The sequence below is a fragment of the Eretmochelys imbricata genome, chromosome 25 (genome assembly GCF_965152235.1).
Source record: "Eretmochelys imbricata isolate rEreImb1 chromosome 25, rEreImb1.hap1, whole genome shotgun sequence".
Lineage (NCBI taxonomy): Eukaryota > Metazoa > Chordata > Testudines > Cheloniidae > Eretmochelys > Eretmochelys imbricata.
This window is the reverse complement of record NC_135596.1, coordinates 2,201,899-2,224,108: the sequence shown is the minus strand read 5'-3', so window position 1 is coordinate 2,224,108 and position 22,210 is coordinate 2,201,899. Positions and strand designations below refer to the sequence as shown.

The window sequence follows — 22,210 nt, the reverse complement described above, 5'->3', positions numbered from 1 at the left end:
CTAGAAGAGAGCAAAACAAAACATGAGAAAGCAATAAGCTTTGCTAACATTTTACAAACTCCAGTCTGTACTGAGAAACAAAACAGTTTAAGTTACAAATCATGGCTTCCACTAACACAGAAAAACAGTTTTATTTTTTAAACTCCTATGGTAATTGTAACAGCACTGCTCCCTCAATCACATATTTATATATACAAAACAAATTTCTTAACTTCAGTGTTCATGCAATAGAAGAAGATTTTTTAAACAGGAACTAGAATCCTTCTAATTTGGAAGATTAGTTTGAGGAAATTCCTGAATAAAACAAGCTCCTCATTTAATGTGCTTTTCCTCTGCCTCAGAAAATATTAAACCTACCTGCACTGGGTGCCTGGCCATGGATAAGTGTTGGTGGTTTCAGCCGGAATCCACTGCTCTTTTCCTCTAGAAGTACAACACAAAATATAAGAATGTAGGTTCTCAGACGCATGTAGCCAAAACAGGGGACCAAGCAGAATGCAAAGAAGCACACTGACAGCAGACAATGGAGATGGTACTTTCAGACACAAACCACAGAGAGCTCACACTTTTCCCAATGTAATGCCCACCAGCAGCAGAAATGCCTAATATAAAAAGAATGTTGCAAAATGTTTTTTTCCCCCAATTTGGAGAAGGATATCTTGTTTTCCTCAACACCACATACAGTCTTAGCCAACAAGACATCAAAATTAAATCAAGAGGGCCAAATTATGAGTTGTCACCAGATGTACATTTTAAATTTTATTGTTTTCAGGAAGATACAATCAGATTTTTTGTTGGGCTGTAAATCATGAGTTCCCTGGCACAAAAAATAAAAATAAATACTTATTAAGAAACAAACAGATGCTTTAACCAAGTGGAGTGATCAGACTAAAGAGTAAAACTAAAAGCATAGCAAAATCCAACAGCAGCTACCATTAAAGAACACAAGAGATTATACTGTTGACAGGATATACTTGGAAGAGATGCAAGCAAGCAGCATATATCTACTTGGTCTCCCTGAGTGGGGAAAAAAGGAAGGGATATCGGAGGTCCTTTATTATATTGGGTTTAGATGCCTTTACTGAACCCGTCTTAACTGAGGATTATAGAAATAGTTTAAGGGGACAGACCTGTAATGAGGAACTGAAAAAAAAAAAAACACCTAGAATTCTGGGAGACGAGATTTAGGACTTGCCTGCACATAAAATGCTACAGCAGCACAGCTGCGCTGCTGCAGCTCCTCCACTGTAGCATTTCAGTTTAGACACAAACTATGCCAATGGGAGGGTTTCGGCCGTCGGCATAGGTAATCCAATTCCCCAAGAGGCGGTAGCTAGGTCAACCGAAGAATTCTTCCATTGACCTAATGCAGTATACATGGGGACTTAGGTTGTCTTAATTACGCTGCTCAGTGGTGTGGATTTTTCACACCCCTGACTTAAACAATCTAGTTTTCTGGTATAGACCAGGCCTTACTTGTTGTATGGTCAAAGAGAGAGCCCACCACCCCATCCACTCTCCCCCCCGGTATAGGACAATGTTTGCTCACTATCATAGTGAACAGAACACCCCCCTTCCCCCCCCCCTTATAATCTATTCAGATATGTCAAACTTTCCTGTTACAGAAGACCTATCCTTAGCCATGCCCCCAGCACAGAAGCAACAATACTTGTTCAAGTAGCCTGTACAGGACATTTTGCTGTGAATAGTCTTTGGTTTCTGTAGCCCCACTTTGCTGAGATACAGATTGCTAAAACACTACTACATGAGGAGGAAATGATACTTTTTGAGGGCTCAGAAATGGAACTAGAAAATGAAGAACACCAAAGTAATCCAATGAGCATTAAAAGCACAAAAGACTAACACATTTCCAACACTATGAAGGCAATTAACCCTTTGGTGAAGGCAGGCAACATTTATGCTGAACCAGAATTCTACAGAACACATGGTTTTCTATTTGTCTATGGCATCAAGCGGTATCTACATTAAAATAAAGGTAATCAAGTTTCATATTTCAGGGCATAAATTAATTGCTTGTGGGGTGTCAAGAAAAATCTCTCACCTTGACTAACCTGGAACACTGCACAATGGGTTCAGAGATATACCAGTGAGTGAGAGGGTTACTTAACTTTGAAGCAACAGATACTGGAGGCTGAACAGTAGACTTAGCAGACCAGATGTTTAATCTTACCATGGAAAATTCTATGTCCCCAAGAACTTCCATTTACTTATTACATTAACCTCCCTACCTTCCTCAACACAGGCCAACTTAAGACTTTCAGACCAGAGAGCTAAGGAACACCAGGATTTGTATTAATTCATTACATACAAAATAGTTGCCGGGGCGGGGGGGGGGGGGGAGGGACGGGACCCAAAAGACGACATTCATTTTCCTTCACCACTTCTAGGGTAAGTGACTGATGTAATAATGCATCAAAGGAGAGGAATGAGAGAGGAAACATTTATTACTTATATATATGTATAGATACCTGCTTCTATCAAAATGCTTTATCCATCACAAGCTCAGCAAAATACTCCCATCTCTCAGATTCTGAACACAAAAGTATTTATCTATTAACTTAATAAAGTCACTCTGGGACACATCAATGGTCCAAGTAGCCTCTGGCAGTATTTATAGTCACTACCATAGGAGGAGGAAAAAACCCACACCTAATAGCCAGCAGGCTAACTGCACCTTCTTAGAATATTACACACTTTTTAGAAGAATACGTTTTACCCATTTAAAGAGATTTCACTGAACAAATTTTTTTTCTAAACAAAAAAAGAGTTGCTCAAGGCAAATCATCCCTAAATTAAACTACTAAAATAAACCCATGATTGCAAAAAGCAGAGAATTTACATACACAAGGACTCTGTTCAGCTCTCAGAGCAGTGGCCTCAAGACAGGATGCACTGTTCCCTCCTCCAGAAAGACTTCTTAAAAGTGACAGTTGTGTTTCATGATGTGGAAAGGAAAGGAGCAACAGACATGTTCAGCCAAGTTAAAAGGAGACAATTTAAAAAAAAATGATTTAACAGTGCCAGCCTGCCAGGAGCTGGTAGAGAGACAGCACAATCAGCCCCCAGAGAAAGGCAGTATCCCCAGGCTACCAGAAGCAGGACATATTATGAAGGCAGAACAATCAGCTGTTGGATGTCAGGAACCATAATGGGGTGGTCTGACTTAGCAGTCAGAGCCAGGGGTGGAGTCATGGCCGCAGTTGGGAGTCACACCGAAAATCAAAATTAGAGTAAAAAGTCATGCCAAGGATTAAGACAGAGTTGGAATCAGAAGTCACGCCAAGGGTCAAAGATGGAGTCAGTAGCAGGGGTGAGGAAGAGAAAGCAGGAACCAGGAATAAGGAGCAGGGCGAGGTACCAGGAGCCAGGAACAAGACAAAGGAACCACACAAAGAGGCAGTGCCTTGATCTCAGGGGTCTAGGCAGCGACAGGCCTTGCAACTAGTTGCTCAGAGAATGGGTGGACAGGAACAGGAAGCTTTTTCCCTGGCGGTGTCCAATCAGCAGGCTGTTGCTAGTGGGTGTAACCTCTGGTGGCAGGTACTGTTCCTGCTGTGGAGAGCGGATGACGCTACAGTGCTGTTAACGCTGCTAGTGCTGCTGTACTTGGGAGCTCCGGTGTTCGCTGCACCAGCAGAGCGCAGCTGCTGATTTAGCAGATGTCAATGTTACTTATCCAGAAAGACTACAAGCGTCGTTTGGTGGCAAAGGCATTTGGCCAAGTTTATTGTTGACAAAGCATGGTACTAATTCCCCATAGGACAGTGGTTCCCAAACTGGGGTTCATGAACCCCTGGGGGTTTGTGAAAAGTTACAGGGGGGTCTTGGGGAAAAAATTCCCTAATGGCAGACAGAGCTGTCCCTAGGGATCCCGGGGTCAGCAGCCCAGAGCCCCTGGACTTCCAAGAGCTAAGCACATTAAAGATAGCATATGTTATCACACTGAGATTTACACTTCAAGACTCCTTATAAGAAATGCAAAGGGAGGTGGATATTTTTTGCTGTTTTTAAAATGAAACAGGCAGCTAGTATTGTTTTAAAAATGATGATGAAGAACAAGTTTAAGCTTCGTTGTAACGTGCATGGTTTACCTGGACTGCTCAAGACCTGAATGCTTGTGTAGGAGGAATTCTTGATTTGAGTTGGCTTTTTAAATCCCTGCATGCTGTTTCACATCTGATACTCCTTGACGAAACATAGGAGCCTTGTCGTATAACAGGCTCCATTGTGACCGCTCTGGACAGCATTTTTAACTCAGATGCACTAGCCAGGTATACAGGAAAAGCACCAGGAACTTTTGAATTTCATTTCCTGTTTGGCCAGCATGGCGACGTCATCAGCACAGGTGACCATGCAGTCCCAGAATTGCAAAAGAGCTCCAGCATGAACCGAATGGGAGGTACTGGATAGGACTGCTGTATGGGGAGACGAATCCGTGCTACCAGAACTCCGTTCCAAAAGACGAAATGAAAATATCTCCAAGGACATGAAGGACAGAGGCTATAACAGGGACCCGCAGCAGTGCCACATGAAACTTAAGGAGCTCAGGCAAGTCTACCAAAAATCCAAAGAGGCAAACGGCTGCTCCAGGTCAGACCCCCAGACATGCCACTTCTATGATGAGCTGCATGAAATTCTAGGTGGTGATCCTACCACTACCCCACCCCTGTACGTGGACTCCTGAAACGGGGAGTCTCATGCAAAAGCATGAGGAATTTGGGGATGAGGAAGATGATGATGAGGAGAAGGATGAAACCATTCTCCCCAACAGCCAGGAACTGTTTATCACCCTGGAGCCAATACCCTCCCAAGGCGGGCTCCCGGACCTTGAAGGCAGAGAAGGGACCTCTGGTGAGTGTACCTTTGTAAATATTATACATGGTTTAAAAGCAAGCATGTTTAATGATTAATTTGCCCTGGCATTCGCGGCCAGTACAGCTACTGGAAAAGTCTGTTAACGTGTCTGGTGATGGAGCGGAAATCCTCCAGGGACATCTCAATGAAGCTCTCCTGGAGGTACTCCCAAAGCCTTTGCAAAAGGTTTCTGGGGAGTGCAGCCTTATTCTGTCTTCCATGGTAGGACACTTTACCACGGCAGGCCAGTAGCACGTAGTCTGGAATCATTGCATAAAAAAGCATGGCAGCATATGGTCCCAGTCTTTGCTGACATTCAAGCAACATCTGTTCTTTATCTCTCTGTGTTATCCTCAGGAGAAAGATATCATTCATAGTCACCTGGTTGAAATAGGGGAATTTTATTAAGGGGACATTCCGAGGTGGCCGTTCCTGCTGGGCTGCTTGCCTGTGGCTGAAAAGAAATCATCCCTGCCGTTAGCCACGTGGTGGGGGAAGAGGTGAAGCGATCATCCCAGAGAATTGGGGGGGGGGGGGGGAGGGGGACGGGACACCTTGTACTGAAAGCACACGTGCTATGTAATGTTAACAGCTTGGTTCACCGTGAAAGAGTCTACCCATTGTTCTCGAAAATGTCTTTTTAAATACTACGCTCCCTTTTCTCCTCCCGCAGCTGCAAACGTTTCAAAGCTCCCCCTATCATCTCCATCCCAGAGGCTAGCGCAGATAAGAAGGCAAAAAAAAACACACTCGCGATGAAATGTTCTTTGAGCTCATGCAGTCCTCCCTCACTGAAAGAGCTCAGCAGAATGGGTGGAGGCAAGCAATGGCAGAGTCCAGGAAAGCACAAAATGCATGCGAGAACAGGAGGCACTTGCGAGAGGAGGGATGGCAGGAGCAAGATGATACGTGGTGGCAGCATGATGAGAGGAGGCAGGATGCAATGCTGAGGCTACTGCAGGATCAAACTGATATGCTCTGGCCTATGGCTGAGCTGCAGGAAAGGCAGCAGGAACACAGACCGCCACTGCAGCCAAGGGGGAGGGTGGCGCACTCCAGGCACCCAATCATTCCACCCCAGAGGACTGCCCAACCAACAGAAGGCTGGCATTCAATAAGTACCCCTTTCGGTTTATGTACTGGCTGCCAAGGTGGTCCGGTCCCAAGATAGGGATATGCGTTCCGTCTGTCGCCCCACCACAGTTAGGGAATCCCATTGCGGCATAGCTATCCACTATGACCTGCACATCTCCCAGAGTCACTACCCTCGATAGCAGCAGCTCAGTGATTGCGTTGGCTACTTGGATCACAGCAGCCCACACAGTAGATTTGCCCACTCCAAATTGATACCCAACTGACCAGTAGCTGTCTGACGTTGCAAGCTTCCACGGGGCTATCACCACTCACTTGTGAACTGTGAGGGCTGCTCATCTTGGTATTCTGGCACTTCATGGCAGGGGAAAGCAAGTCACAAAGTTCCATGAAAGTGCCCTTACGCATGCAAAAGTTTCGCAGCCACTGGGAATCATCCCAGACCTGCAACACTATGCGGTCCCACCAGTCTGGGCTTGCTTCCTGGGCCCAGAATCGGCGTTCCACAGCATGAGCCTGCCCCATTGCCACCAGGATGTCCAAATTGCCAGGGCCCGTACTTTGAGAGAAGTCTGTGTCCATGTCCTCATCACTCTTGTCACTGTGCTGCCATCACCTCCTCGCCTGCTTTTTCAGGTTCTGGTTATGAACATACTGCAGGATAATGCGTGAGGTGTTTACAATGCTCATAACTGCTGCGGTGATCTGAGCGGGCTCCATGCTTGCCATGGTATGGCGTCTGCAGGAGAGCAGAGTTACAGCAGAAGCGGTGGCTGATGACGGATGCCACGAGAATAGATATTTATAGAGAACTACGAGAGGACCTGCGAGATGGATTCATGAGAGCAGAGTTGCAGCGCAAGTAGGAGCCCATGACAGCCAACATGGAGAAATTCGCTATCAAGACAAGAGCAGGAGAGAAGAGCTGCAGCAGAAGCGGTGGTTCAGTGATGACGGTTAGCAGTCCTACTGCACAGTCTGCTGAGAGCAGTATGGCGTCCGCACGGAAAAAAGGTACGAAACGATTGTCTGCTGTTGCTTTCAAGGAGGGAGGGGCGACTGACAACATGTACCCAAAACCACCCGTGACAATGTTTTGCCCCATCAGGCATTGGGAGCTTAACCTAGAATTCCAATGGGTGGCTGAGACTGCAGGAACTGTGGGATAGCTACCCACAGTGCAACGCTCCGAAAGTCAACACTAGCCACGGTACTGTGGACGCGCTCCGCCGACTGAATGCGCTTAGTGGGGGACACACACAATTGACTGTATAAAATAGCTTCCTAAAAAATCTACTTCTATAAATTCGACCTAATTTTGTAGTATAAACATACCCTAAGTGTGTAGAGTAGGCCTTGCCAAAGATTCCTATTGACTTCAATGGGAATTAGATCAAGCACCTTGAGAAATTAAAAACCTATCGCAGGGATAACCTATTAAAAACCTAAAAACCTATCGCAGGGATAACATTTTCTATTAGATTCTATAGGAAAATGTAAAACACCTATGGAAAAGTGATTGTGGCCTTTAAAAGTTTTAACTTGAGTAAAAGGTACCATTGTCGCGGTCATGCATGTGTTAGTGCACCTGTAACCACAGTCAGGGCACTAATACCATGCTTCGGCAACAATAAACCTGGCTGAGTGCCTTCATCACTGAACCGAGCCTGTGGTCGTTCTTTATGAGGAACATCAAGGTCTTCTGAATTAACATGTTGCACTATCTGCTAGAGCAGCTGATATTGGAGCTCCAAGAACAGTAACATTCCACAACACTTAACAGTGGAGATACTACATAGAATCATAGAATATAAGGGACCTCAGCACATGCCCTGTTGGAAGGGACCTCAGCACATGCCCTGCTCCTCCACAATACAAGCAGAGGGTCTCCTATTTTCTATGCTCTCACTCACCAGGGAATAGGCAGTGCTGTACTGTGTTACTGTGAATGGGCTCAAACGAGGCAGAGACTGCTTGGGCTTGAGAACCGAGCCTTAGGTAAGAGCAGAAGGTAGGAGGGACCCTCTTGTTCCAGTTGCGGTTTCTTCGCGAAGACAATGCTGCAGGAGTGAAGCCTTGTTCCAGGCAACATCTATGGCCAAACATCAGAACTGGGTGACAAAAGGACCTGACTCCAGTGTTTGCCAAAGCTTTCATACAGCAGACTCTGCCACGCAGGCTTTGTGAGCGTCATTGAAAAATAGTAGCAAACGCTTGTACAGATAAGTCCCAATTGGTCAACATTGAGTGATCCTGTTCTAGAAGGGGAGAGACCTATGCTAGAGCCATTCCAGTACGCAGGCTCAGTACTAGACCCAATTTACTTGATTGGGACGTACTCCTCGGGCTGAAGCCTAAAACGAAGTCTGCACTAGGTAAGGAACCCATGAAACTTATCATAGGCATCATTATATATTTCCAGCAGAGGGACTCTGCGGCTGGTCAACCAAGCTGGCATCATAAGGGCAGACAAGCGGGTATGCACAGCCGCTCCAAGTGCTGTAGCTTGCTCCTGCAAGGAGCGATTTCTCATCTGTAGCTGTAGCGCTTGGTCCCTCAGTTTCTGGTTTTCATCCTATAGAGAAGTGCAATCTGCTCCTGCAGGCTCACAGGCCCTTGGGGCAACAGTGGGGCAAGTGCCTCGGAGGTGTCCATACTTAGTCCAAGGGTTCAGCAGCAAGTCCTGGAGGAGACCAAGAGGATTTGAGCAAGCTGTTAGAGTCTCTGACAGAACAGTCTGACCTAATGGTCAGAACAAGGGGTGGAGTCAGGGCTGCAACTGGGAGTCATGCCGAAGATCAAAGCCAGAGTCTGAGTCCAAAGTCAAACCAAGGGTCAAATTTAGAGCCATGTCAAGAATTAAGTCAGAATTGGAGTCAGAAGTCACACCTAGGGTCAAAGGAAGAGTCAGCAGCAGTGGTCAGGGCAAGGAAACAGGAACTAGAAGTTGGGCATGGTAGCAAGAGTGTGGAACTAGACATGATAAAAGGAACAAGGAGCAAGGCAAGATAGCAGGAGCCAGGAACAAGGAGTACGAGCCAAGCAAAGAGGCAGGGAGTTGACCTCTGGGTTCTAGGCAGCATCAGATCTTGTGAGTTGTTGCTCGAACAAGTGGTGGGACAGAAACAGGAAGCTTTATACCCAGTGGTGTCCAATCAGCAGTCATCTGCTAGTCAGTGGGTGCAACATCTGGTGGTGGGGCATCAGCTGCAGTTTCATCTGACTGCAGCACAGTGCATAAATCTCCCACTAGACAACTCCACAGGCCTGAGTTCCAGACCCTCAGTGCCTGACAATAGAGATGGCAAGGACCTTTGCTGGTCATCACAAGCAGAATTTGTAATAGATTAACTCAAAAAAGAATCCAGTTCTCCTCAAACAGAGAATTATACAAATGCATGTGTTCTGAGGGGAAGAAATGCAAAATGGGTGTTGGGGGTAAGGCAGCATGGATGTTTATGATGATCAATTTGTTGTGATTTTGCACTTCACCATTCTGCAAACTGTGTATGACAAATGGGAAGGAAAGTACAACAGAAACAGTAGCATAGCAATAAGGCTAACGGGGCAGTGGGTATTATGGAGGTTGTAAAAGTCACCCTAGGCTTTTGAGTTGGGTACCAGTGTTAAGGAGTTTCATTCTGCTCTTTATTATGGTGGAGCTAGTGAGGGTTCCATTGTTAAGATTCAGTTTTGTATTTAAAGCAGGGATTCAACTTCTCTGTTATGAATGAAGAATACTCTGATCTTCTCCAATACTTACTGTGAGTACAGAATAAGTTTACTAAGAATTTGTAAGTAAATTTGTTAGTGGATAAATCAAAACTGATTATTTTAAAATGAGTTCTTTAAGAAATTTAGCACCTAAGGCCCTTGTCTCATCTCGAATGGTTCAAGTAACAGAGTAACACTATCTCCTCAAATTTCTTGTATAGTTAAAACTCACTGAAATCTTCTGCATAGGCTAAATTTGAAGAATGTCCTGTAGTGACACCATGAAGGCGGAAGACAAAATCTAATTCAACACAAGTTATATCTAATGTAGGACCATGCCCACTTAAAAAATTATCATAATCTCCTTCCTTAGAAGTTTTTAAGGTCAGGCTTGACAAAGCCCTGGCTGGGATGATTTAATTGGGGATGGGTCCTGCTTTTGAGCAGGGGGTTGGACTAGATGACTTCCTGAGGTCCCTTCCAACCCTGATATTCTATGATTCTATGATAATTTTATGGTTACTGAATGGTGTCACTAAAGGACAGAGTTAAGATTTTACATGTGCTATACCTTAAAATGTTTTCTTACAAGTGTAACATTAACTCTGAATTTATAGGTCTTAGTTTAGGAAAAAATACAACCTTTAGTCAAAATTACTAATCTGTAACCACAATTTTAACTCTATCTTAATGTAGTGTTTGTCTAAGAATCTTCATTGGGAGCGATTTCGAATGGTGCTGGACCACAAAGACCGTTTGGGGGCATGTGTACACACTTCTACTCACAGCTGGGGAAGTGCTAAAGATAGCACATGCTGTAAGTTATTGCAAAAGTGGGCAAAGTCCCTTGTTCCAAAGAGAGGAAAGAACTGGGGCTGTGGTAACTGTCTGATGCACTGAAAAGAAAGGCGTGAAATTAAAACCATCTTCTAAAGACATTTTAAAAATTCACATAAGGCTAAATTAAATTCTCTTTTCAGTAATGAAATGTTTGCATGATTTGTGGGTTATGTTATATTTGTAACCGTATACAGCTGACATGACAACAAGCTATTAAGCTAGTAAGGTAACAGATACAAAACCTGAATCATACCACCTTCCATTGTACAAAACAATGACATTCCACTTCACCTGAAGTTCAGATGGATTGCAAAGTGGGAACTGAAAACAAACAGTTTATATCTACAAGCTCCAGAAAACAAACCCTCTATGAATGACTGATAAGAACAATCTGCTTATGAGGGGAGACGATCTCTAGCAGCTAATTTACATTCTTTCATCTAAGGGCTTAATTTTAAAATGTTAATTAGCCTGCTCTAGATCACAAGCGCAAACCGTAACAACTTGCTGAAAAAGGCAAAGAGATTAGGAAGCTCACCTGGTTCTGAGTCAGAATTTCCTGCAGAAGGTTCACAGAAGCTTGATGGCATAAAGACATTGTTCTTTGTTACTGTAGTCAAGAAAAAAGTTACTAAGAAAAAACCACACATACGGACACAAGAAAGTTAGTTTCCCTCATTGTAAAGTCCCTCCCTTCAATATAATAATTGATCAGCTGATACTGAACTCAAATAAGGAATTAAACAAGGGTAACACATAAATAATGCCAATCAACATAAGTTTAATGGAAAACAGATCCTAACAATATTTGTGAGGGTATTACAGATTTGGTTGATAAAGGAAATAGTGTTATGTATATACTTAGACTTCTATAAAGGCATTTGACTTGGTTCTGAATGACATTTTGATTAAAAAACTAGAACATAAAACTTAACAAAGCACACATTAAACAGATTAAGAAACTGGCTTGAGTGGGTGTGTTTCTAGTGGGGTCCTGCAATGATCGGTTCCTGGGCCTAAGCTGTTTAACATTTTTATCAATGACCTGGAAGAAAATATAAAATCATCACTGGTAAAGTTTGCAGATGACACAAAGATTGGGTGAATGGTAAATAATGAAGAGGACAGGTAACTGATACAGAGCAATCTGGATCACTTGGTCTACTGAGCGCAAGCAAACAATATGTGTTTTAATACAGCTAAATGTCAATGTATACACCAAGGAACAAAGAATGTAGACCATACTTACACAATGGGGGCCTCAATCCTGGGAAGCAGTGACTCTGAAAAAGATTTGGGGGTCATGGTAGGTAATCAGCTGAACAGGAGCTCCCAGTCCAACACTGTGGCCAAAACGGCTAATGCAATCCTTGGACGCATAAATGGGAATCTCAAGCAGAAGTAGAGAGGTTATTTTACCTCTGTATTTGCTCTGGTGCAACTGCTGCTGGAATACTGTGTACAGTTCTGGCGTCCACAATTTAAGAAGGATGTTGATAAATTGGAGAGGGTTCAGAGAAGAGCCATAAGAATGATTAAAGGATTGAAAAACATGCCTTACAGTGATAGACTGCAGGAGCTCAATCTATTTCGCTTAACAAAGAGAAGACTAAGAGGTGACTTAATTCCAATCTATATGTACCTACATGGTGAACAAATATTTGATAATGGGCTCTTCGATCTAACAGAGAAAGGTCTAACATGAGCCAATGGCTGGAAGTAGAAGCTACAAAAATTCAGACTGGAAATAAGGTGTACATTTAACAGTGAGAGTAATTAACCACTGGAACAATTTACCAAGGGTCGTGGTGGATTCTCCATCACTGAATTTTTAAGTCAAGATTGGAGGTTTTTTCTAAAAGATATGCTCTAGTTCAAACAAAAATTACTTAATGGAAGTTCTATGGCCTGTGTTCTGGGAGGTTACAGCTGATTGGTCACAATAGTGACTTCCAGGCTTAAAAGCTATGAATATATCAACGTGAATTTCAAACTGGAAAAGATGTTAAAAGTCAAGCACTCAAAAGTTAGGAAATGCCAAGGCTGGCAACAGAAGAGTAATATCTACTTCTTTAAAGATACCACATACAGGATTTCCTCTGTTGGGTCCCACCTAGACTAGGATTGGAAGGTATGTTTGCTTAATATTCTAACATATTAGAATCAACACTTTTGAAAAGTCTAGTGTAGGAAAGGCAGCGAATACTTTAAACACTTGCTAAACTGGTCAAGCTGAAGCTTAGGCTCTCTTTTAGGCTTTAACTCTAACAGCTTAGTATGCAGCGTGCCTTATCTAAACTACTTTTCAAATTGTTAGCACATTGTAGCAAACACCCTTTAACGTCACACCTTTTATTCTAGTCTAGACAAAGTCTTGGCAAGTAGGTAGCTCAAGAGATCTCCTACTCATGTCTATGTAAAAAGTGCATACAGCTACACCAATTGCAAGGCAATTGCTAAGATAAAATGTGTGCCCTGTGGAAGCATTAGTGTCAGGCTTCTGAAATCTAGGACATCCTTAAAGAAACAAAACCACCAGATGATGGAAGAAAATGAATCTTCTCAAATGAAAAGCAATCACCATTGTATTGATAGTCTGATAAGGAACTCATCCTAGAAACTGAGGCCAAGCTGATGTGGCTTGAAGAGCATACATAAAAGCACACGGTCATCTCCGTGATTGGGGCAGCACAGACTTGACCTTGGCCAAAAGATTCTCTACTCCGGATAGTGCAAGCAATGAGCAGACCCTATGACTAGCAGGAGTCTCCCAGTACCACACATAATGGCTCATACCATGGAGAGATGCAATTAGACATCTATGAAAGGAGAGGTTACTTACTTATACAATAACTGGAGTTCTTAGAGAGATTTTGTCCCTCTGAGTGCTCCACCCCAGATGCGCATGCACCCATGCACTTTTAAACAGAGATTTTTGGTCTGCACCTGCACCCTATACATTTTTATGCTCTGATCTGAGGGCACATAGGGGAGGAAGGAACCAATGCCACTCCAGTTTCTTCTCAAACCACAAAATCCAGCCAGAGGCAAAGACTCTGAAGTAGAGGGGAAGGAAGGCAGGTAATGGAGCACCCATAGGAACAAACATCTCAAAGAATGGGGGGAGGGATACCTCAGTGGTTTGAGCATTGGCTTGCTAAACCCCGGGTTGTGAGTTCAATCCTTGAGGGGGCCATTTAGGGATCTGGTGCAAAAATTGGGGATTGGTCCTGCTTTGAGCAGGGGGTTGGACTAGATGACCTCCTGAGGTCCCTTCCAACCCTGATATTCTATGATTCTATGAACTCTAATTGCCATAGAAGTAAGTAACTTAGCCTTCTCCTTTGAGCAACTGTTCCTATGGGTGTTGTTGCAATAATTGGGTCTACAAATTTACTCTAATTGTGAGCAAGTGTGAAAAGTGAAAGTCCACAAAATGTCAGAATAACCTAGAACACACGTTGGTGGGAAAAGGTGAAAAATGAAGACAAAGATTAAATTAGTCTAAACAAAAAGGCCTACTACTAAAATTCAAGGACTGTTAAAGTCATGCCTCATGAACAAGCGTGAAACCAGAAATCAATGAACCAAAATTTGGTTGGAAATTAGGCCTAATTTGTTCACAAATTAATGAGAGTTCTCTTTCAGGGTCCTCAAAAAGAAAACCTTGGCGAAGGGTGGGGAGGGAAAGCTGGCTACCGTGACACTGTTTGAGTGTCAGAAGAAGATGGAAGGAGCTTCACCACCTTGGCTGCCATTCCCACCATCTCCTGGAACCCAACCTGATCATTGTGCCTCCATAATTCTGATCCTGAGAGATGTCTTAACCAGACATAGACATCTCAGGAGGGGCGGGGGAAGAGGGTGTCAAGTGGAAAGACAGTGGAATCTTGGACAGAGATCTCCAAGTCCTAGAAGGGATCGTACAGTTTCTAGCATGTGCGAGCGTGGGTTAGAAGCGTCGTTCCCAGTAGCTATGTTGTCATCAGAGGGTGAGACGGTACCAGCAGAAGATCCTTCTCGGTACCTCTCAGTAGAGGGCAATCAGGTTCTTCAAATACTTGCAAGTTCTCTTGCACAAGGAATCTAGTCAGCACTGGCAAAGAAGGGCACTGAGTGGCTGGCTGCAATGCAGCTGAAGATACCAGGGATGGTAAGGCCAGGCAATCTGTATGTTCCTTATGCCCATGGCCCATAGAAGTGGGGGCCAGAGTCAGCGATGAAGCTGGCTTCCTCAAGGAGTTTCTGTGTCTGGAAGACCAGCATCAGTGCCAAGCTGGGCTGCTTACTGAGAGATTTCTGGGTGCGTGAAATACTGGACATCTTTTTTGCTGGTATGGAGAGGTCGGCACTGGAGGGGATAGGAGCCTCGATAGTATACGTACCCGGACACTAGGTTTCCTTGCGTCCCAACTTCTGGGGCAACTTCTCCCTCTTCTTAGGCTCTCTACTGGAGGACCTGGGGGGGGGGGGGGGGGAAGGGAGGGGGTTTGCTTTGTTTGGTTTTTTTTAAAAAGATGTCAGGGTCTCTGAAGCTATCCACAGGTCTCTGCTTATTGAAGCTGGAACCACAGAAGTTGCTGGAGCACCCAGATTGTCTGAGGCCAATGTACTAGGTGTGGGGAGTGAGAAGAGGGTATTCGGGCCCTGAAGCAGCAGCAGGTCTCAAGGAATGTTCCATGAGCAGTAACTTGAGCCTGTCTTCTTTCAGCTTCCTTGATCTGCTCTTAAAGCCAGTGCAGACCTTGCACTCAGATGGAATGGGAGACTCTCTGAGACAGTAGAGGCAGCTGGAATGTTCATCACTGAGGGGAAAAAGACTTATTAAAGGTCTGGCAGGGTTTGAAGCCTGGAGTTTTGGGCATGCTCCTCTAAAAAAGACGACAGACAAAGAGAGGCCAAGGTCTCGGGGGGAGAAAGGAGGTCCCAACTGCAAAAACAAAATGGGGAAACCACCCAAAAGCACCCAACGTGTGCAAGGAATACATACAATAAAATAGAATAAAAAATAAAGACAAGCAAGCTAGATGAACTCAAAGCTAACAGACACCACAACACTCCATCGCTAGCCGCAGATAGTTAGGAAGGAACTAGAGTGATCGCACATGTCCATTCTCCCATATACACTCTTTGATCGCAGCACAGGAACAGACCACCTGAACACTGCTACTAAAAACCTGTGATCAAAAGCGCATGGGTGTGCGCACACAGCTGGAGGGGAGCACCCATAGGGACAACTACTCAAAGAACACATTTTTTGATAACAGTAGTCAACTGTCTTACCAAGAGTCGAAACTTAGCTTAAATTACTTCCCAAGAGACAAAACTAAACTAAATAAAAGCACTCCACATTCAAAAAAAGTGTGTCCACACAGGGGGTTATGTTATATCAGCACAGCTACAGTGCTAGAATTATACTGGTATAGTTATACCAGTAAATTTACTCACGTAGACAATGCTTAAGGGAAGTATTTATGAGAGTTTAAATGCACCACCTTATCTTAGCAAGTATTTGGCACCAGGTTGGTCCAATTATGAAGACCTAATGCTTGCCTTTTGTGAGGTTTAAAATCAATAAGAATCAGAAAATCAGAAAATAACTGCCCATGCAACAAACCCTAAGATCATTAGATAACAGAGGCTCAAAGTCGATTCACAAACCATTGCTATAATCAATGGTTTTTCACCCTACCTCACCAGGGTGTTTCAAGTCTTGGACCCTGTCACCTGGGAGCAGGCTGTTTGACTGGGATGGAATGCAAGACCCCGGCTGAGAGACTCATCTTGGTAAAAACCAGGTTGAGTCTAAATCCCTATCAGGATTAGCATGGGGCTGCTGGAATCATATCATATCATATCTGGGCCACCCTGGGACTGCTGGAACATGGAGTCCTCGCAACCTTTGATTCTGTTAGAGAGTTTTTAATGTGAAGAACACTGATGGCAAACACATCAAAGTTGGCTTCCCCAGCCACACAGAGGTAACACAAACACCAGACTTCTCTGAATGCTAACAATATTGGTGATCTGGAGAGCCATTCAAATTAACTCCAACTTTGAGGAATTCAGGACACTCCCTATCTTCAAAGCAATAATAAAATGCCCATTGAGCCAACAATAAGCAAGTACTCTGGGCCAAGAATCCCCTCTGCTAGAGCTCTCCATCCCAGATATAATCTGTAATTTCTCATGCCTTGCTGGATTTGGAGGTCCAGTCTTGGAGAAGATGTGATACCGGTCAGCACAAGACAGGGAAATCCTAATGTCATTATTCTGATGACTACAATATAGGATGTCCTGAGATGAGTAGATCACTGTATCTGCATTCCCCACCGACAATGTCATACACTAAAAGTTTGCTGTCACCTGATCATGTACTCAGAGTACAGGTAAAACTGGTGCTCAATGATGAAAACAATCTGTGTCTGCCAAACCTGCGGTGCTTGGGATCACGTGGGTCTCATCTTGTTGACCCACGTGCGATACAGCTGCATGATTAAAGACCAGCTGGATCTTGCGATACAGAATGATATTCTGACACCTCTCAAAAGATAGATCTGAGTAGTAAATCCTTCCAACGTGAACACACCCAGTCAGTGAAAGCCAACAAATTACTACCCTCCAGCAACAACAATAGCTGACACGGACACCTCCAGTTAAGTGCCAGTCACAATGCTGATAAAGCTGATATCCTAGTTTATTCTGGAGTATTTTTGGAGAGGGGAGAATTAACTAGCCAAGTGACTAACATTCCCCAAATAATGAAAACATTAAGGACAGTCTCTGCCTTAAAGGGCAACTGCAAGGGCCAGGTTAGAATCACCACCAGATGAATAAGACATCCTACAAAGGCTAAATACCAAAATGTCTCACAGGGCAGAGGTTCTCCCTAATGAAACTGGGGGGCGGGGAGTTGCTGTTACTCCATTTTAGTAGGATTTCAAATAAATGACAAACTCAGTGAGGCCTCCAAGCAGTGTCTCTTCATTACTAGCCACACTGGGTGAATCACCTAAGATTGAACGCGTTATAAATTTTACATGTTGCAGGACTGACTAGTGATGACTCCTTGTGAATTGATGCTCCATGTGCCCCAGAGACTATTGTGCCACATGCCAGTGACCATGGGTCTAGTGCCAAGTTCCCATCCCAAATGCACTTCCATTTAATGAGCACTGTGATGAAGAGCACCAGCAGAGAGGTGCTCAGACAAAGCACAGCAAAAATTAAACCTAATCTTGCCTCCACAGGGGCTCAAATCTGAGTCGGCAGAATAGTTCTTCTGTCCCCCACTCCCACACATACACACTTCCCTCTGAAACATTAGAGACTGTCCACAACTTGAGAGGGGACACTGAACAGGATGGATCGGTGCTTTCAGGTAGGACACTTTCCTCTTTCTTAGAAGAATGACTGGTGTGTTATGCTCAGGGTCATACTGATGGCCAGATTTGGGGTTAGGAAAAAAACTGCCCTCAGTTCAGACTGGCAGGGACCTTGGAGGGTTTCAACTTCCTCTGCAGCATGGGGCATAGTTTACCTGCTAGGATCATCTGGACATCATCACCTGGCCGTTGCAGGGACCTCAGGCATTGGTGGAAACCTTGGTCTCTCCTGTTCTCTTCACTGTTTAATCTGAGTAATGAATATTTTAGACTAACTGAAGTTTTAGGGCTAAGAATACGAGCAACTGGGTGAAATTTAATGGCCTATGATCTAGAGAAGGCCAGACTAGGTTGTCTAATGGTCCCTTCTAGCTTTACATCTATGAAACTAAACAGCTATCACTAAGGCTTTCAGGGAACCTACAACATGATTGTCAAGCATCAGAGGGGTAGCCGTGTTAGTCTGGATTTCTAAAAGGGGCAAAGAGTCCTGTGGCACCTTATAGACTAACAGACGTATTGGAGCATAAGCTTTCGTAGGTGACTACCCAGTTCGTCGGCATCCGACGAAGTGGGTATTCACCCACAAAAGCTTATGCTCCAATACGTCTGTTAGTCTATAAGGTGCCACAGGACTCTTTGCCCCTTTTACAACATGATTGTTAATTATCTGTACTACAGCAGGACCTAGGAACCCCAATCAAGGATCAGAGACACATCATGCAAGTACTGTACAGACAGAAAATAAAGAACTTACAGGCTAGATGTCAGACAGGACACGACAGTGGAGAATACAAACTGGGTGGAACAACAGGAACAACAAATTAGCAAAAAAACTGAAGTCTCAGTTCATCTCTTGCTTAACCAATGCTAGCTGACAGTGATTTTGAAGCACCACAGAAGCAGACACGTTAAGGAGCAACTTGCAGGAAAAATGGGCAGCTTTACCATTTGTGTTGGGGAGAGAGAGAGAGTGTGAGTAAGTGAGTGAGTGTGTGTGTCTCCCCCTTTTCCCCCCCCTCCTAGGCCATGTATGGGGAACAGTGTAAGAGAGTTGGTAGATGCTGGAGGGAGGAGTAGACAGGCAAGTGATGAAGATCACCTTCACCATACCAGTGATGGCAAAGTCAACAGCTTGATAAGTCAATAGATCTGAAGGAAAGGGTAGGACTAAATGGTGAAGAGTCTCAAAAAGCAAAGATTCTGTTTGAAGCGGTGGAGGAGGTGGAGCCTGTAGAGAGGCACAGAGGGAGGTGATGTATCAGGAAGGTGAACCCAGTAGCAGCATTTTGAATAGACTTGAATAGAATGATGTGGCTGGTTTCATGGCCAGAGAAGAGACTAGTAGTCAAGGCAGATGAAAATGCCTGAACAAGAGCCTTGATGGTCTGGACAGAAAGAAAAGTCTGAATCTTGGAAACTTTAGCTAGGTAGAAGCAGCAAGACTTGGACACTGCTCCGAAGTGTGGATCGAGAGACGGGGATGAGTCAAAGATGACGCTTCTATTACAGGCCTAAGTGATTGTGTTATCCACAGTGACAGAAATAATGATCCAAGGCCTGGAAACTTGCTTTACAGTGAGAAACTAAAAAAGGTCACTATTTATTTTATCTAGGACTAGTTATGGGGTGGCTTGATAAGTCTATGAACAGTAGAGAAGGTTTCAGTAGATACAGTTTGTACTGTATCTAACAGACAAAGATATAACAGGATCCAATGGTTGGAAGCTTAAGCTAGACAAATTCAGACTAGAAATAAGATGCACTTTCTTTGAATCAAAATTGCATGTCTTTCTAAATGATTCTGTCTAGCTGAACGAGAAGTCATGGGTTTGATGCAGGAATTACTGAGTGAAATTTTATGGTTTGTGTTATGCAAGAGGTCAGACTAGATGATTACAATAATCTTTCCTGGCCTTAATCTATGAATAAAGAAAGTTGTTTAATATCCCTGCTTTGTCTACTGATTTAAGTCCACATTCCTTACTGTTTTGCTTCAGTTGTGGCAGTGATGTGGATGAGACTTAGGTTCGTGAGTGAAGGCAGAGGCAAAAGCAGCACAATTTAAAGGAAAGAGGATCTGCTCGCCCTCCACCTTACATAGTCTGTCCACAGCATGGAAGATGATGGCAGGACTGGAGAATTAGACAGAAATCAAGGAAGTACATCTTCTCCCTTATTTTCTTGCTGTAAAAGAATTAGAAAACGTTTTACCTGTCTGTGAAGGAGGGAACTGTGTTAAAGATGAAGTTCTTTCACGTTTTACAGGAGGACAGTAACTCCCATCCTCATGGTCAGATTCTGTAGAGATAATGGATTTAGAGATAAAACAGGCAAAATTCTGATTAGACAGCAACTAGAGATCTAAAATAACTAAAACACTTCCTTCCTTACCTTCTCCATCTTCTGGACTTGACCCATCCGCTGACCTCTGTAATCACAAGATAAGTTAAGATTTTATATCACAGACTGATAGAAAAAATACCCCATTCTCTAGACAATCCCATATGCCTTAATTGTTGGTTTGGAGACTTTCTGCTATCACAGATTGGTATTCAAACTGTAAAAACATTAGAGTAAATTATGTTCAAACATAACTGGATAGCAGAAAGACTCTCACTTAACAAGATGTAAACAAAAAGCACAAATGCTCAGTAATTAACATTAATGGAGACATACTTTTTTGTCAGGTTTCAGAGTAGCAGCCATGTTAGTCTGTATCCGCAAAAGGAAAAGGAGGACTTGTGGCACCTTAGAGACTAACCAATTTATTTGAGCATAAGCTTTTGTGAGCTACAGCTCACTTCATCGGATGCATTCAGTGGAAAATACAGTGGGGAGATTTATATACATAGAGAACATGAAACAATGGGTGTTACCATACACACTGTAATGAGAGTGATCAGGTAAGGTGAACTACTACCAGCAGGAAAGCGGGCAGGGGGAAAACCTTTTGTAAGGATAATCATGTGCCAGCAATGCCCCTCTGCCATGTACATTGGTCAAACTGGACAGTCTCTACGTAAAAGAATAAATGGACACAAATCAGATGTCAAGAATTATAACATTCATAAACCTGTCGGAGAACACTTCAATCTCTCTGGTCACGCGATTACAGACATGAAAGTTGCGATATTACAATAGAAAAACTTCAAAACCATACGCCAGTGAGAGACTGTTGAATTGGAATTCATTTGCAAATTGGATACAATTAACTTAGGCTTGAATAGAGACTGGGAGTGGCTAAGTTAATTGTATCCAATTTGCAAATGAATTCCAATTCAGCAGTTTCTCGCTGGAGTCTGGTTTTGAAGTTTTTCTGTTGTAATATCGCAACTTTCATGTCTGTAATCGCGTGACCAGAGAGATTGAAGTGTTCTCCGACTGGTTTATGAATGTTATAATTCTTGACATCTGATTTGTGTCCATTTATTCTTTTACGTAGAGACTGTCCAGTTTGACCAATGTACACGGCAGAGGGGCATTGCTGGCACATGATGGCATATATTACATTGGTAGATGTGCAGGTGAACGAGCCTCTGATAGTGTGGCTGAGAGTGGGTTTGTATGTGTGGAAAGGAGGGAAGGGAGAAAACCTGGATTTGTGCTGGAAATGGCCCACCTTGATTATCATACACATTCTAAGGAGAGGTTTCAGAGTAACAGCCGTGTTAGTCTGTATTCGCAAAAAGAAAAGGAGTACTTGTGGCACCTTAGAGACTAACCAATTTATTTGAGCATGAGCTTTCGTGAGCTACATCCGATGAAGAGAGCTGTAGCTCACGAAAGCTCATGCTCAAATAAATTGGTTAGTCTCTAAGGTGCCACAAGTACTCCTTTTCTTATTGTAAGGAGAGTGATCACTTTAGATAAGCTATTACAGGCAGGAGAGTTGGCTGGGGGGAGAGAAAACCTTTTGTAGTGGTAAACACCCATTTTTTCATGGTTTGTATGTATAAGAACATCTTCTGTATTTTCCACAGCATGCATCTGATGAAGTGAGCTGTAGCTCACGAAAGCTTATGCTCAAATAAATTGGTTAGTCTCTAAGGTGCCACAAGTACTCCTTTTCTTTTTATGATTCTAAGCTAAATGAATTGTTTGCATCGGTCTTCACTGCATAAGATGAGGAAGAGTTCCACACCTAAGCCATTCTTTTTAGGTAACAAATCTGAGGAACTGTCCCAGACTGAGGTGTCAATAGAGGAGATTTGGAGAAAAAACCTGAAACAGTAAGTCAGTAGGACCAGGTGGTATGAACTCAAGAATCATAGAATATCAGGGCTGGAAGGAACCTCAGGAGG

At 43.6% G+C, this 22,210-nt stretch overlaps 1 protein-coding gene across 5 annotated transcripts in view; it reads right to left on the bottom strand.

The window, feature by feature from the left end:
- RANBP3 (RAN binding protein 3) overlaps positions 1–22,210 on the bottom strand; it is a 179,739-nt gene that overhangs the window by 80,077 nt on the left and 77,452 nt on the right. For all 5 annotated transcript variants that reach the window (XM_077842045.1, XM_077842046.1, XM_077842043.1 and 2 more), the window contains 4 exons: positions 20,301–20,337; positions 20,121–20,207; positions 11,060–11,131; positions 358–423 (listed from right to left, as the gene is read on the bottom strand). In XM_077842045.1, the coding sequence (XP_077698171.1) occupies positions 358–423; positions 11,060–11,131; positions 20,121–20,207; positions 20,301–20,337 (262 nt within the window). The remainder of the gene's footprint in view (positions 1–357; positions 424–11,059; positions 11,132–20,120; positions 20,208–20,300; positions 20,338–22,210) is intronic.